Source organism: Podarcis cretensis, assembly GCF_951804945.1.
Source record: "Podarcis cretensis genome assembly, chromosome: 11".
Taxonomy (NCBI): Eukaryota; Metazoa; Chordata; class Lepidosauria; order Squamata; family Lacertidae; genus Podarcis; species Podarcis cretensis.
In genome coordinates, this window is record NC_137180.1 from 15,508,806 (window position 1) to 15,526,736 (window position 17,931).

At 41.7% G+C, this 17,931-nt stretch overlaps 1 protein-coding gene across 2 annotated transcripts in view; it reads right to left on the reverse strand.

Moving 5' to 3' along the window:
* Window positions 1–17,931, reverse strand: part of ADAMTS19 (ADAM metallopeptidase with thrombospondin type 1 motif 19) — a 128,187-nt gene that overhangs the window by 96,969 nt on the left and 13,287 nt on the right. Inside the window, exon 3 of one of the 2 annotated variants that reach the window (XM_079995339.1) lies at window positions 2,957–3,098. In XM_079995339.1, coding sequence (XP_079851465.1) covers window positions 2,957–3,098 — 142 coding nt within the window. Of the gene's footprint in view, window positions 1–2,932; window positions 3,099–17,931 lie in introns of both variants that reach the window. The other variant, XM_079995338.1, reaches the window with a different exon arrangement.

Here is a 17,931-nt window from a genome sequence, read left to right on the forward strand (position 1 = left end):
GGAAAACAACTTTGGCTTCCTAAAAAAAGCTCAACAACTTTGGTCCATCCAATGGGTAGATCACTGTCATTTTTTTATACTGTGAGTAGATCGCAGTCTATTGGGAGTTGGAGGCCCCTGGTTACATCATTACCCTTAAACAACACCAATCTTGATGCTTTCCCCTGTAAATTAATGTTTACCCGATACAGGGTTAATCCAATAGATTGGGGGGGGGATTGGGATCCAAATTGCTCCACTCAGGGTCACAGATGTTTGGGGGGGGGGTTGGATGAGTAGATTAACTGTCTACTACTTCCCTTTCCATGCCCACAAATTTCTCCGTGCTTTCATTTCTTTCCTGCTAATCTCATAACTATTTCCGGTATGCTCCTATTCTAAGACATATTTTACCTTTTGATCTCGCACTATTGCACAAAACTAGGAAACCACAGAAGCATTTTAAAAAAAAAATCTATGCAGGATATGTTGAGGGGGGAATGAATTTTGTGCTGACAATTTACAATTGCTTCAGGTTTTTTTCCGGTGTGTTAGTAAGTGCAACATCAAGAGTGAGCCATATTCTTTTGATCACTCAAATCTGCACAAAACTCAAAATTGCACAAACTTGCAATTGCCTGACTGTGTGTTTTTGCACACTTCCTGGGCGGGGATTTTTTATTTTTAAAAAAGAAAAAAGACAGAGACAGTGCATGCATGCACAGCTATCTGCACACATGCCCTGTAAGTAAAAAGGTAACGGTAAAGCGCCCCTGGACGGTTAAGTCCAGTCAAAGGTGACTATGGTGTTGTGGCACTCATCTCACTTTCAGGCCGAGGGAGCCGGTGTTTGTCCACAGACAGCTTTCTGGGTAATGTGGCCAGCAGGACTAAACCGCTTCTGGTGCAACAGGACACCGTGATGGAAACCAGAGCGCACAGAAACACCGTTTACCTTCCCGCCGCAGCGGTACCTATTTATCTACTTGCACTGGCGTGCTTTCGAACTGCTAGGTTGGCAGGAGCTGGGACAGAGCAACAGGAGCCCACTCCATTGAGGGGATTCGAACTGCCAACCTTTCGATCGGCAAGCCCAAGAGGCTCAGTGATTTAGACCAGTGTTTCCCAACCTTGGGCCTCCAGCTGTTTTTGAACTACAGTTCCCATCATGCCTGACCACTGGTCTTGCTAGCTAGGGATGATGGGAGTTGTAGGCCAAAAACATCTGGAGGCCCAAGGTTGGGAAACACTGGTTTAGACCACAGCTCCACCTGCGCCAGTACTTAGGTGGCGTAACAGAATCAACAAATTTGAAGGAAGAGACAACACAAAATGGAATGCCTACTGGGAAACACTGAAGTTCCTCCTCATATGCAAATACAAATATATGCAGATGTTTAATCCAGTCTAATTCAAAGGGGGGTGAGGAAGTGAATTAACGGCTAGATAATGCTCAAATGTGAGCAAGCCCTAAACGAATTAACAAAGTAAGCTTAATTAACCTGGAAACAAACTAAAAACCCTGAAGTGGTTTTGCAAGAACTGTATTTTGACGCAGTGAGCTTGGCTCTTGAGCAGTTTACCATAACCACAACATTTGAGAACCACAATGAAGAAGAGGCAGATCAGAACAAGGACAAAAAGGGAATCAGCTTTCATTGCAGAAGAGAGTGTGATCCTATCCAAAAAGTGAGTTGGCAGGTTGATTTGCGACTTGTCCTGTTAGAATCCTGGCACATCAATTCTAAACACATTTACTTGGAAACTGTCTTCAGTTAAATTTATTTCCAAGTAAAGGAGTTTCTGTTCACTGATTTTAAACAGAGACTGAGGCTCCGTGTACTTGGAAGCAAGTCTCACTAATTTCAGTGTAACTCCAAGTAATATTGTGTTTAACGGGACAAACCAAATTATAGACTACTGAAATCAATGGCACTTTCTACAACTCAACAACTATGGAATAGGGCTGATTGTCATTTAAAGTAAGAGTACTCAGGTAACCAGAGTAGTAGGGACACGGGTGGCACTGTGGTCTAAAGCACTGAGCCTAGAGCTTGCCAATTGGAAGGTTGGCGGTTCGAATCCCTGTGACGGGGTGAGCTCCCATTGCTCTGTCCCAGCTCCTGCCAACCTAGCAGTTGGAAAGCACGCCAGTGAAAGTAGATAAATAGGTATTGCTCTGGTGGGAAAGTACCGTATTTTTCACCCTAGAGGACACACTTTTCCCCCTCCAAAAATGAAGGGGAAATGTGTGTGCATCCTATGGGGTGAATGCAGGCTTTCGCTGAAGCCTAGAGAGCGAGGGGGGTTGGTGCGCACCGACCCCTCTTGCTCTCCAGGCTTCAGGAAGCTATCCGCTAGCCGTGGGAGAGCTGAGTGAAGTCGCGCAGCTCTCCCACGGCTAGCGGAGAGCTTGCCTGCACCCAGAAGCTTGGGGCACACTGAGCTCAGCACGCCCCAGGCTTCGGGCTTCGCGCAGCTCTCCCACAGCTTGTGGATAGCAGCCTGTTCTGGGGGCTGGGGGCTGGGGTCGGGGAAGCTCGGGCTTCCCCTGCCCCAGCCCCACACCTGGGGGGAAAATAATTTATTTTCTTTATTTCCCCCCCCCCAAAAAAAAACTAGGTGTGCCCTATGGGCCGGTGTACCCTATGGGGCGAAAAATACGGTAAATGGCGTTTCTGTGCACTGCTCTGGTTTTGCCAGAAGCAGCTTAGTCATGCTGGCCACATGACCCGGAAAAAAACTGTCTGTGGAGGCGGAAAAACGGCAGCTCCCTCGGCCAGTAAAGTGAGATGAGCGCCGCAACCCCAGAGTCATTCGCGACTGGACTTAACTGTCAGGGGTCCTTTACCTTTACCTTTAACCATAATAGTGACTAGAGATTAAGAAAAAGTTATTTGTTTCTTACAATAAGTGCCTACTGCATTAAATAGGTTAACAGGGATTACATTACCAGTAATAACACCACAGTACTGACTATGAGAAGCAGGCTTTTCAGTGGCTTTCTCAGGTATGGACCTTTTACGCCTGTAGACGCGATGCGCATGACCTGTCACAGCCAAAGTGTGATTGAGTGGTTCAATAAATATGAAGTCGTCATTCAGCTGCAAAAAGCCCATCTGCAGTGGGAAACAAAAAAGCAACAGATACGGTGTGTTATTTAACGAGGCTCCACCATGCCACATATACAGAATAAATTTCAAATAGACCCTTAATGCTTTAAGACTTCCTGAAAGAGCCAGAAAATGCTTGTGATGATGACACGTAAGTTACATCAGTGCAAGAATTCCAAACCATGATATTTTGGAGGCAGGTCCAGCTGTACAGATATAGGCAACTTAGGTGCCAGGTCCTGTTCCATTAGCCTCTTTCTTTCCAAACGCTAAAATAAATGTCATTTACTTTGACTTAATGTGGGTGGGTGGCTATGAGCCAGTAGCAGATGCACAGTGAAATATTTAGATTTCTCAAAACTTGCTTTGGAGGGCCCAAGTGGTTGTTTAAATATGTTCAGCACAATCTATACACTCGTCTTACAACATTCCACATTATCATTTATGTCTTTGTTTATTAAAATGAAGGACAGTTATTAATAAAATACTTCTGGTCAGAAAAAACACACCTAAGGCTGCTTCAAGTATTATTATTCCTTCTACATGGAAATCATCTCTGTCTTGGGGAAACAGTGCAAACTTTTCCTGCTGCAAGTACACATGCTGGGAATCCAAATCTAGGCCAGTCCTATCATTGGGTAGGTTGAGGCAACCACCTCAGGGAGCAGATGCTGACGGGTGTGGAGCAGGCAGAGTTTATTTATATTATTTATAGATATATGGCAATGTACAATTGAAACATCATAAAATTGCAATATTATAAAATACAGAATTACCTACATTCAATTGAATTAATTTCTGTAAAAAAAAAAGTGGAGAAACAGAAATGATTTCAGCAAGCAGCAAAAGATCAGAATTGTGGGTGCCTGCCTGATTTCGGAGGGAACAGTGTTTCAAAGTACCGGTGACATTAAGCTGCTTTAGTCTGTATAGAAACTCAATGAATCAGGGACAATGAGGAGGGCTTGGCCAGATGGCTGAAGTGACCGAACCCAAAGAATGCTCATTAATGGTTCTTCGTCATCCTGGAATAAAGTGGCAAGTGGAGTGCCACAAGCTTCTGTCTTTGGCCTGTTGTTGTCCAATGTATTTATAAACAACTTGGACGAAGAAATTGAGGGGATGCTCATCAAATTTTCAGATGACACCAAACTGGGAGGGTTAGCCAATACTAATGAAGACAGAATCTGGATTCAAGATTACATTAACAGATTGGAGATGGGGACACCTTGCTTGCCAGTAGTACAATTGAAAAGGACCTATGGTTCTTGGTAGACCACAAGCTTAGCATGAGTCAACATTGTGATGCAGCAGTAAACGTAGAAGTAACATGAGTCAACAGTGTTACGCAGAAGTAACAGTACCTGCCTTGGTCAGACCACACCTAGAATATTGTGTCCAGTTCTGGGCACCACAATTGACTAAGGATATTGACAAGCTGGAACTTGTGCAGAGGAGGGTAACCAAGATGACCGAGGGTCTGGAAACCAAGCGTTATGAGGAACAGCTGAGGAGCTGGGTATGTTTAGCTTGGAAAAGATGAGACTGATAGGAGATATGAGAGCAGGGAGCGGTCTTCCTTCCAGCACTCATGGCAGCAGCAATGTAACTTTTTCCTTGGCTTTGTACACTAAAAATAATACCTTTATCTTCTTTTGGTAGTGTACTGGCAGCCAGGCAGAGCTTTCAGCACTAGTACAATATGCTGATATGCCTGTCCAGGCAAACATCATTCCACAGCATCTTGTGCTAGTGGCAATCTCCAAACCAATGTCAAGAGCAGCCCCACATAGTGCACTGCAGTAGGCTAGAGATCACCACTGTGATTCAGCTAACCTTGTCCAGGTATGTCTGTAGCTGACATAGCAGTCAAAGCTAGAAAAAAGGACTTAGGATACCTGTGTCTCCAGCGACAGTATCAGATCTAAGAGTACTTCTAAGCTACATATCTAACCTTCCAGTTTCCTGAAGTTGGGAACTATTCACTCACAGGGCTTCTGTCTCACCAAGATTCAGCTTCAGTTTACTGGCCCTCCTCCAGCCCATAACCAACCACAGGCAGTGGTCCAAGACTTACACCGCCTCTCCTGATTCAGGTATTACCAAGAAGTAGAGTTGAGTGTCATCAGCATACTGATCACATACAGATTCAGTATCTGTGATCCCATAGATACTTGCCTGGGAGTAAGTTCCACTGAACTCAATAGAAGAACTTCTGAATAGATAAGGAAGGGATGGGATTGTCACATCCAAGCCACTGCTCAATCGTTAAGCTTACTGGGTGGCCTTGTACAAATCACTGTATGTTAGGCCTAAGCTACCTCGTGGAGTCATTGAGAGGGAGAATGATGTAATTGTAAAGCACTGAGTACTTTAAAAAAAAGATAAACAGCAACAAACATAAAAGGAGACTGCTCATTTTATATCAGGAGCACGCCTCTGTGTTTTTACAAGAATCTCATTAACGGACAAAGAAAAGTAACTTTTTATTGCTTTAGTGAAACACAACATCTGGCAATATATCAATGAAGATAAGAAACAGGTTTACAGAATCATACTTTGAAGTATTTTCTCATGAGTTACACCATCTAATGAGTTGTCATTGGAGATAAGAGAGAGACTGTGTGTGTTTATATAGGACAGGCCATTTGTTGACCACCACTTGATGGGCCTTAAATGACAGCATGCGCCGAGATGGCAGCTTGCACCAAATGTGTATAGACTTCCAAACTCTGGAATGACAGGTACTGGGTCCAATCTTGCATCAAAGTCAAAATCCTGACCTGAATTTCATTTCCACCCTAGCCCAGGTGTACAGCAGCTAGTTGGAGTAGTTATGCAGTGGAAGTGTTTTAAATGGCTTCCATGTGGGCATTGCATCCCATTGCGAACCCCCTCTATGTGTGTGAGACAGCTACATTACTCTCTATCTTTCAAAAAGAAGTAAGCTATTTTGCTGCCATTATATAAGCATATGCATACAGATTTTCTAACATATATAAGAGAAAAGGGAGCACATCTCAAATTACAGTTTTTCAATTCAACCACAACTAGTGAATTCTGGGGTGTTAGAAACTATATGACGTCTTAATTGTAACTGAGATAAGATAGCCCAATCTTAGAGTCCTGTGTGGACTCTACACATACAGTTGTACCTTGGAAGACAAACACCTTGGGGGTCGAACGTTTTGGCTCCTGAACGCCACAAACCCAGAAGTGAGTATTTCAGTTTGCGGAATTTCTTTGGAAGCAGAACGTCCAACACGGCTTACACAGCTTCCAATTGCATGCAGGAAGTTCCTGCAGCCAATCGGAAGCTGTGCCTTGCTTGTAGAACATTTTTAGAAGTTGAACGGACTTCCAGAATGGATTCTGTTCAACGACCAAGGTACGACTGTACTCTCTTTTGAAAAGATCTATGAAGTTTTGTGACACATTTGCTAATCCATTTTTTGTCCCTGCTTTTACCTTTCTGTCTCTGCCCACAAAGTTGGTAGCGGTTATCAAAACAGCTGTCTATGTATCATGAGATCATGATCAAACAGAACACCCACAAGACAAATAGCATGCAGAAAAACCAAACACACCGATGAAATAGTCAAGGCTCGGCCAGCTACGATTAGATAAATAAAAGAGTCAATCATTCTGTTCTGAGTACAGCCCTCTGTCATCAACTATCTTCATTTTTGGACAGATAGAGAAATGATACCCAAATGGTAGCCAGTAAACTCTGTCTTTGATTAACTGTACTTCCTGACATACTTGCTGTGCTGGATCTGCACAACATATTTTTCTTAAAGTTCTCTGTCCACCTGCTGATGGCTGATCTAAATTTGTTGGATGAAGAAAACGTCCTGTCTCTCATCCATGTTAACTCCCTCCTTAAAAAGTACTGTGGGATTTTTCAGCTAGTTGCACAACACAAGTTTCCAGAGAAGCGGATCCATCCCAAGTCCGTGCTGAACAAGTTCACTGTGTGATACAAAGAACACATGCTGTTACTTGAAAGGCCTTCCGCGTACAGTTGCTCAGTTTGATGGCTGACTGTGTAAACCAGCTGAGTGAGTGGGCTGATTCATCTCATGGAGATTCTCAATGCCACAAAACAGTCTTTGCAACAGCAGATGAGGGCACAGAAATTCTCCCTGCAGTGGGAGAAATCCACCGGGAGACCCACTCTTCACATTATAACCCCTGCCTCAAACAGCCACCACGTGACGTTTGTGACAACAATGCTACACACATTGGATCCATTTACAAACAAACCAGTTTCAATATGAGGGCTTGGAAACAAACCTTAGAAGAAGCAAAGTCGGAATCAGGAAAGGCGAAGGCAAAATGGGAGATAGAAAGGGAACAGTCGAAAAAGGCTTCTGAAGAAGATATGATCCACTTGAAATTGCTTTGTTCAAAATATTGTTATCATTCTTGCATTGAAGTCAATGATACAATGAAGACTATGTTAGAATTAACGGTTTGCTGGGGAATCTGGAAGGACACTAGGATTTTTTAACCCAGGAGTCAAGGAATCTCACTGACACCTTCAGCACAGAAGAACCACTGAAACAGCTTGCATATTGAGAACCACGTCGATAGAGCACTTTCAGTTTTGAGAAAAGCAAAATGTCGAAAGGTACCCAGTAAAATTGAGTCCTTGGAGGGGGGGGGGGATGCCGAAAATGATTGATTGCAACAAAAAGGAAGGTTGTTGTTGTTGTTTTTTTAAAAAAAAGCATTCCACACAGAAAGTTACCAGATATAAACTCCTCGTGCAAATTAAAGAATATGGAACAGTTAAATACGAATAAAAGTCAACACATCAGTGGCAGTTAAAATAAAGGATCAACATCAGAACTGTATTATTTGGATTAAATAAGCGGATTGGAGCAGGAAAAAGTAATCAACATCTCCCTAAAATCTCCTAAAATCAGAACATGGGAGGTCAACCAAAATGTTTAATTTGGAATTTGACAAATGGCTTTTTTAATTGAATTATGATTTGGTATTGTATTAATGTGGTCTATATTGGTTTGTTATTAATGAAAAATTAATTTAAAAATTATGAAAAAGAGAAGCAAGTTAGAGATATATGACTAAAGCTGCTTTCGATGCTCACAATATGCCCCATTTAAACTATGCATGCTATACTTTTCTTTAGACTCTAGATCTAGAAGGTTTAGTGCTTTTCTACACTGTGCTTTTATTCTATGTCAATTCTTTCTTTTTACAGCTAACTCCTTTGGAATCATTCATTCTTTTCAAGAAAGCTTAACTTTAATTTAATGTAAGTTAAAGCTCATTTGCAGAAGATGTTATTCTTTTCACAGGACTATTTCTTAAACAGTTTATTTTTAAGTAGGCTCGGCTGTATACTTTCTTGCCAGCAATTACTCAGGGGTGCCATTGAAAATTTGTGTTAACAAAACCATGTTGAGAGACTGGAAGAAACCCAGCATACAGACTCCCAGAGCTCATCTCGAATCTATGCAAGCCCCTGATAAGTTATATACCAAAAAAAGAGTGTAGCACATTTGAACCATATATCACATTGAGATAATAATTAGTACCGCATCCTGTGTATCATTCCCAAGTACTGGAGGCTACACGGAAATAATTAAATATGATGTAAGCTAAACTTCATAGTTAAGAACTTGGCTTTGCCCTGCAAAATAACATTCAGAAACAATTATTATTCCATATATAGCATTCTAGCCTGCAGAAAGCATGACAGATTTATATACTGCTTTTCTTCTTCTTTACTCCTGAGATGTGCATCTGGGTGTGTTCCAGTCTGAGGTAACAGAATTCAATGTAATGACAACACAGGATTCACTTAGAGAGGATTTGCAAGATACAATTACCATGAGCGCCATTTTTGAAGTTTCAGAAAGCGATACTGTTAATCTGGACGTGCATTTTCTATGTTTAAAAAAATACACGCATTGCAGAGGAGAACGTGACGACCCCTAGGAAAATGAAAAAGCTGAAAGAACCTTGTGGCATCTTTAAAAGCCAAGAGATTTATTAGCGAGTACAAGGCTTAAACCACTGAGCCTAGGGCTTGCTGATCAGAAGGTCGGCGGTTCGAATCCCCGTGATGGGGTGAGCTCCCGTTGCTCGGTCCCAGCTCCTGCCAACCTAGCAGTTCGAAAGCACGTCAAAGTGCAAGTAGATAAATAGGTACCGCTCTGGCGGGAAGGTAAATGGTGTTTCCGTGCGCTGCTCTGGTTTGCCAGAAACGGCTTAGTCATGCTGGCCACATGACCCGGAAGCTGTACGCTGGCTCCCTCGGCCAATAAAAGCGAGATGAGCGCCGCAACCCCAGGGTCGGTCACGACTGGACTTAATGGTCAGGGGTCCCTTTACCTTTACCTTACAAGGGTTGAAAAACTAGATCCTACTTAACCAGATGCACAAAACTGGGTTCTGGATAATGAAAGCTTATAACACAATAAATCTGTTAAAACTGCCACAAGACTCACTGTTGCTTTTTACTATAACAGTCCAATCTGGCTACCCTGTGGAATCACCTGTCAGCCTGTGATGAACTGGAGAAATTGCAGGTGGGTGACCCTCCTGCATCATCTATAGCTGAATATATACAAATGAAACAGGCAATTATGCTATGGACACTGAAGGTGATTTTGATCAGAGGGGAAGATTGAAGCTCAGGATGTGATTGTGAGCCTTTCCACCACAATCACTGCACTATATCCTTGTGAAAGAATAATTAAGACACACCAAATAAATTATTTTTAACTTGCTCAGCGCCCATCTAATTTCTTCATACAGGGTGCAGAAGAAGGCTACTAATCAATCTCAATATGCTGAAGCAATAAATTTTGCTTAGCAGTTACATGGAATACAATGTTCATACATTGATTAGACAGTTCAACTCAGTGTTTTTCAAGTCTTTCCAAAACTTCATAAGTGAATGCTTAATCGTCAATTTTTGTACTCATAGACTGTTGTTTTTTTAAAAAATAATATTTATTAAAATTTTGGAAATTACAAAAAGAAAAAAGAAAAGTTAAACATAGAAAAACAAACAAAAACAAAAACACTACATAAAACATTAAATTAGCAAAACAAAACAAAAACAATTAAAAACACTTCCAAACTTTTCAATCTTAACTTTCATACACTTGTTTCATTAACTTCCTCAACGCCTCCATTTTTGTATTCCACTTCAATTAACTATTTCAGCAAGTCCTTTCCATCTTCATCTATTTTCTGTCTTATAGTTAATTTTAACATATTGTAACCTAGTTTCCCCCCCCTTTTAATGCATTAACCATCTATCTATACCTAGTTCCTTCTAACATTTCTGCCAAAGCCATATAACTTTATTCCACCTTTTTTCTAAAGCTCCTTAATTTTACAGTATTTCTGTAAATAATCTTTAAATTTTTTCCAATCTTCCTCCACCGACTCTTCTCCCTGGTCTCGGATTCTGCCAGTCATTTCCGCCAGTTCCATATAGTCCATCAACTTCATCTGCCATTCTTCCCAGGTGGGTAAATCTTGTGTCTTCCAGTACCTCGCAATGAGTATTCTTGCTGCTGTTGTCTGTACTCATAGACTGTTTTGAATTCATTTTGGCAAGCAAGGGGTGTATTATTATTTTATGGGCATAAAAGGAATATGAAGGACGAAATGAAATTATAAACATTAACGGAATATAAAGAACGAACTTGAAATATTCTGTAAATATTCACAAATTTGTTTTTTCTCCCTATATGTAGATCTCTTAAAAATCAAGGTACAGTACTTCAAACAAGCAAGAAATTAAGTCTCATATTTATTTCAGTGGAAAAACTACATCAGTTTCCTCTTCTTATAGGGTCTGTTCTCAAGAGATCTGACATCACAGAGGTTTTTCACTATAACTGGCATTTTAAGGCAACTGGTAGAAGCAATTCGTAATAAACTGATCTCATACGACATTACCAACAAACTTACAAGTGTATATATGGTATTTTCAACTTCTATTCAAACAACTTAATCACAAGCTAACCTTTGAAAATTCTGGAGCCATGTTTTGTAAAAGACTGTTCTCATTTAGTAGCTCCTTCTAATGACTGCTCCCCACATCAAATGGGGGGGGCACCTTTTGCGTGGTCACATGCAGCCCCCCCCCCCAGATCCCAATGCAGCTCCTGGTAGTTCAGGCTGGCTTCATCCCCCCCCCCCAGGCTGGATACCTGGAGGTCTCCGCCTACCTCAGCCAGTCACCCAATCCCGCCTGGGAAGGCATTGCCAGGGGATCGGCCAAGTAAGGGGAGGGACTGCCCTGCCCACACAGCAGAAGGTGAATCTTACCTGCGAAGTGTCAGTTGGCTCCAGAGCTTCTCCCACCCTCACTTAAGACTCTTTTGCAGGTTAACCTCTTCTCCACAGGTACACAGGCGCTGCTACATCATGGTCGCTGTTGAAGGGCCGGAAAGGAATTCTCCTGCATTGGCAGGTTAGCCTTTGCCGTAGCAAAACGTCACAACTTTGGCGGTTTCAGGCCTTGGGCGGAATCCTTTAGTCTATCTTCCTAAATGGGGGGGGGGGGTGAAGTGGTGACCCACAACCCCCTTGCAGTGGTGATCCCAGGGTTCCCTGTTAAAGGGGTCTTGAGGGGAGGCATTGGCCATATGCCAAGAGGTTGTCATTGCTCTCCCCTGCAACAGCGGTGAAACGGGGGGGGGGGGGGCCTCTTGCTTGAACATATGTTCTCCAGAGCCAGCCCAATCCCCACACATTCTGGATAACCCTGATGTCTCCCAGATCCCCGGCTGGGGACTGGGAAGGATAAATGCCCAATGCCTGAGCCACATCTGAAACGTAATAAAGTTGTGGCCAGTTTTAATCCCATAGCACGTTGTCTTGAGTCATTACAGTGGTACCTCGGGTTAAGTACTTAATTCGTTCTGGAGGTCTGTTCTTACCCTGAAACTGTTCTTAACCTGAAGCACCACTTTAGCTAAATGGGGCCTCCTGGTGTCGCTGTGCCGCTGGAGCACGATTTCTGTTCTCATCCTGAAGCAAAGTTCTTAACCCAAGGTACTATTTCTGGGATAGCGGAGTCTGTAACCTGAAGCGTATGTAACCTGAAGCATATGTAACCCGAGGAACCACTGTATTCCACTTGGGGATCGCCTGGGGTTGGGGGGACTCCGCCTGTCCACGTAAATAAAGACTATAATAATAATTACATTTACTGCATATCTCAAGCCTTTGTCAATGAAATGTGCTCCAATAGGACTGAAAAAAAATCTATAATGTCTTTGTGTCCATCTTCTACAATTCCATGTTCTAGGTAGTCCTCAACTCTGATGAGGTTTGAATTGCCATGTGGTATTTCAGGGGCCTCCCACCTTAATTTAGTGAAGATGTAATGTTTTTACCCATGCAGCCTTGAGGGTCAATACCACCCCATTAGGAATGATGGAGCAAACAAACAAACAAACAATGCATGTAAAGTACTATGTATCAGAGTATTTAAACCTATTAGTTGTGTCTACAGATATTCAGTCCAGAAGCTGTTTTTAACATTTTGGGTGAGCAGAGGCTGAAGAAAACAAAAACCCAATATTTTGTCTATTATGAAAACAGACAAGTCACTCACTTCCCTTTTAAGGAATGTTGTGTACCCCACAAGGCTTCTTAAATCTTAGTACTGAAGCAGAGGTATTCACTTTTTTATATATAAAAGGGTGCAAAAAAACCCACCTTATTTTAAAATTACAGCAGTGAGGTTACAAGGAACCAGACAGAGGGCCTTCTTGGTAGTTGCACCCGCCCTGTGGAACACCCTCCTATCAGATGTCAAGGAAATAAGCAGCTATCCTATCTTTAAAAGACATCTGAAGGCAGCCCTGTTTAGGGAAGTTTTTAATATTTAATGCTGTATTGTTTTTAACACTCGATTGAGAACCGCCCAGAGTGGCTGGGGAAACCCAGCCAGATGGGCGGGGTATAAATAAATTATTATTATTATTATTATTATTATTATTATTCATTTTTCTCAGTGAGAATTCAAAAAACATTCATCTGGAAGCTGACCCCAAACCAACTTCTGCCCACCAAGTTCCACTCCTGACGCCACGTTTGAAAGACGATGCCATTCTATGAGAACAAAGGAGGTGTTTGTGGTGAGTTCCAGCACCTCTTTTTCTAGCAAAACAGCACCACATATAACACCATCGACAGAGCTTCCATGTCACTAGATGTCAAATTTCACACAACGCTTCTCACTGGAGCTCTTTTCATACATTCAACGGCCAGATCTCAGAATGAAAAGTGCAGAAGTGAGTAATGATGAAGTGGCATTTAGCCTCAGCCCCTCCAAACACTAGGGTATCCAATTAAAGGGATCCGGGGGGTGGTCATGTCCACAGGGCCAGGACCCCCAGACAGCAGTCCATGTGGCGGTCACCCTGTTTGATGTAAGTCTTAGGAACGTGTCATTTCCGGTTGGTGGGCCGGAAGTATTTTCACTTGCCCCATGCCCAAGCCAAACCTCTTTCATCTGTATTCAATAAAGTTGTGGCCTGTTTTGATCCAAACCCATCTTAAAAAGGTAAAGGTAAAGGGACCCCTGACCATTAGGTCCAGTTGTGGATGACTCTGGGGTTGCGGCGCTCTTCTCGCTTTATTGGCCAAGGGAGCCGGCGTACAGCTTCTGGGTCATGTGGCCAGCATGACTAAGCCACTTCTGGCAAACCAGAGCAGCGCACGGAAACGCCGTTTACCTTCCCGCCGGAACGGTACCTATTGATCTACTTGCACTTTGACGTGCTTTCAAACTGCTAGCTTGGCAGGAGCAGGGACTGAGCAATGGGAGCTCACCCCATCGCGGGGATTCGAACCGCCAACCTTCTGATCAGCAAGCCCTAGGCTCTGTGGTTTAACCCACAGCACCACCAGTGTCCCTTTGATCAAACCCGTCTTAGGGGTCTTTTATTTACCAGGGTTGGGGACTGTGGAGCACGACACCTGGACCTGTAAAAGCATCTCTAACACCAATGTCGCGTATTGCCAGATTCCTACAAGAAAGTCACTTCAGCAGGGAACTGTAACCCCCAACTGTAAGTTACGCATCCATACAAACACATGCAAAACATTTGAAGTGCCTTTGCCTAGAAGCAAGCCCCCACCACCTCTTGAACAGTACTGTAATTTAACACTCCTATAAAAGAGCTGATTATATATCTCAACAGTGATTTTGAATTTTATGCCATTTGCAACAAGCTATTTGTTTTATGCACCACACCACATTAATTATTATGAATAGCATTTCATATATGAAGCATATATGCTTCAAATCAGGGTATATATGATATTATGATCGTGGAAAATAGTTTTAAAGATGTAATTTATTAAACTGCTGTTTTCACAATTGAAAGCCAAAATCTGCTGTAGCCAATATATGTTCACAAAAGCATGATACAGTAAATATATCATGCCCTTGCTCCTAGATTTATTATGCAGAAATCCATGAAGTCTTACTTCAAACCAATAATACACATTTATTCCAACAAGATGGAGCTTTGGTATTAAACGACACTGTACGTCTATTTTGCAAAATTGACATTTAATATTTTCTCCCTTAGATGTGTGCCCTTATGGGTTTTGCATTATTTTTTCTCGTGAAGACGCCATCTGATTTTGTATTTAGATTGTAATTTATCAGAATCATTTAGATTGTGATAATTCTACACACTAAACTCTATACACTCAAAACCTCTTAAACCTGAATTCATTGGGTGAAATAACAAATTGGAGGCAAAAAAATACCTTACTTTAACTATCTAGCATTATAAATGACAAAATTGGTCCTGTATATTTTATTATTATGTGAACTATGAATATTTACCCAACCGTGAGCACAGACATTTATTTACCATCTTACAGAAAATCACAGTTCTGCCCAATAACTGCCAGCTCTTGTTTCTGGAAAGTTCTGGGCTATTAATCTTCAAGTAAGTGATACTGCTTAACACACTTGCGTGTGCATAGAAAAAGTCTAACAGAAGTCCTTCATTCCATAATTGCTTGATGTTTAATTGGATATAAATTCTGCAATATTGCATGAACAAAACTATTACGTTATGCTCCTTGAAAATGAAGGATCTATTTGGAAATAATGTTATTGTTCTAATACCGAAATAGCGTTGTTCTGGGAGTTATTGGAATAAGTACCTCCAACCCCAACCCCCAACTCAATTTCAGGGAGTGAGCCGGGGGTGGGGGGAATCCACATCATGCAAATGGAAGTTCCTAGACAGGACTTCTGCTGATGGGATTTTTTAGGAGAATGCCACCCTCTTAAACTGATTTTAAAAAATCAATGACATTATACAGTGGAACCTCGGTTTTCAAGCGTCTCAGAAGCTGAATGATTTGGAACCCAAACGCCGAAAACCCGGAACTGAATGCTTCCATTTTTTAACTTGCATCAGAAGCTGAACAGCTCCTGAGGCGCATTTCTCCACTGAAATTGCCAAGCACCCATTGCGCCTCAGTTGTCTAACGTTTCGGAAGTTGAAAGGTCTTCTGGAATGCATTACGCTTGGCAACTGAGGTATAGGGTTATAAAGGCCAGGACTAGCCTCCTGAGAAACAGTTTCTATGCAAATGCAATTCTGGTTCTAAACACAGCATAAGGAGTCTCTATAGTATATTGTATTTTAAAACGGGGTTTCAGAGTTTTTAGGGGTTTTTGAATATTTTATGTAGATTTTCAATTTCATTGTTCTGTATGGGACAATGACAATAAAGATATCGTATACTGTATATACCGTATATCCAACCACTGTACTGCAACCCTTTTGGAATTTAGATCTAGCCACCTCAACTTCAGATTGATAGGAACAGATCAATAGATGGTCTTAAGATTGGCTTGTCAAACAAATGTGCTTATGAACCGCCCTGAAGAAAGGCTGTTCCCCTTCTGTTTCACAATGATTGTCACAGCGTTCTGTTCACCTTCAGAAAGCCAGCTGGACTGGCAATTTTTCATAAACAGTGCATGTTACATCATGGCAATGTAAGTAGAAGCCAACTGCTCTCAGTCTTAAGGACAAGCTTGTGGAATGAAGGGTGAATAGCCATTTTAAATATGAGATGCAGGCAGTACATGTAGTTTTGCATTCTGCCGCTGAAACTGTGCAACGGTTCTCAAAGAGTGTCATTTGCTGAGTAACTACAGCTGCCATACCTGGCTTCTCCTATGAGGTGCCCCATCCAACTAGTGCTGGCCTGAGTTGACCCAGCTCTGCTTTGAAGATCTGGTGGGAGTCCAAGGTAGCGCAGCTGAGGTAATTAAATAAGCACATGCAATTGTTGGAAGATAGTCACATTCAAAAAATGAAGTCACTTAGTGTTGGCTCGGGGCACACTTCTACATTTCTGGATATAAAACTCATTCAGAAAATGAATTTTGACTTTTGTACCAGTGGACCCGAGAAAAACATTGTATAATATACAGCATGTACCCACAAAAAAATAATTTTTAAAGTCAACTAGCATGAAAGGCATGTGGCATCTGCAACTTACAAGGCTGTGAAAGAGAAACAGTATCATATATATATATATATATATATATATACACACACACACACACACACACACACACACACAACTATTTTGGGAAACAATATTCAATTTCTTTCCTCTCCACCAGCGTTTTTATAAACTTAAGAAACAGCAGGCTTCCCCATCTGTTTCACAAGACAGCTAAGTTATATATGGAATATATAATTAGATATTTCACTTCTTTATTCTGTAATAGGTTTTCTTCCAGCTGAATATTCAAAACCAGTGCAAATTGCTTTTAAACAGTATTTTAGTAGGCATTAAAGTGCTAAAATTCAAAGATGGTTTGATGCACAGGAGCCTCAAAACAGAGAAACAGTCAGAAAACTGACAAGTGCATGTGCCAACATGGAGGGGGAAAGAGTAACATATGAGGATATTACTAGGAAAACAGACCAAGGGATAAAGCTCAAACCATATGACCAAACTGCACTGGGGCTTACTCCCAAGTAAGTGTACGCAGAATTGTAATGTTATTTAATTAAACAGCAAACAAAGAATGGGTTCCAAGTAGCCTGGCATGATTTTTAAAAACTAATTTTAGATGTTAAATGGTTCTTCATGTAATAGCTCACATTCCATATCCATTAAGGAATGATGCTTTGTAGAACATCTTGGTTACTTGGAGAACAAGTTAGCCAAAAAAGAAAAAGAAAAGAGCAAACTGCTATTTTCACAAAGCAATTATTCCACCTCAATTCAGGCATAATCTGGTTACGATTAGTGAGTTGGCTACCCACTTTAATGATTCAGAGAGTGAATTGGCTGCCCTCTTTAATGATTCTAAACATCTTCTCAAATTTGTCAGTGGAATTTTTCCAGACTCACCATCTAGACTTCTTCAGATTATGGATATGAACTACAAAATGTTTGTGCAGAAACCTGGGATATAGAAGTCTTTCCTCCCTTATCACGTTGTTGCTGTACTGGGGACACCAACACCGATTCATCTCATCTATTCCTAGAAGCTGCAAAAAAAGGACTTCTTGATATAAACTGCCTGCCCAGGTACAGTTTATAACTGTATGACTGTATAACCAGCAGAGTGGCCACTTTTCAGGGAAGATGGTGGTGGTTATAACAGAACTCTATGGGAACCATTTAATAGCCTTTATCGTCATACCTCAGGTTGAAGTAGCTTCGGGTTGAGCGTTTTCGGGCTGCGCTCTGCAGCAACCCGGAAGTAACGGAATGCATTACTTCCTGGTTTCGCCGTTCGTGCATACGCAGACACTCAAAATGACATCACGTG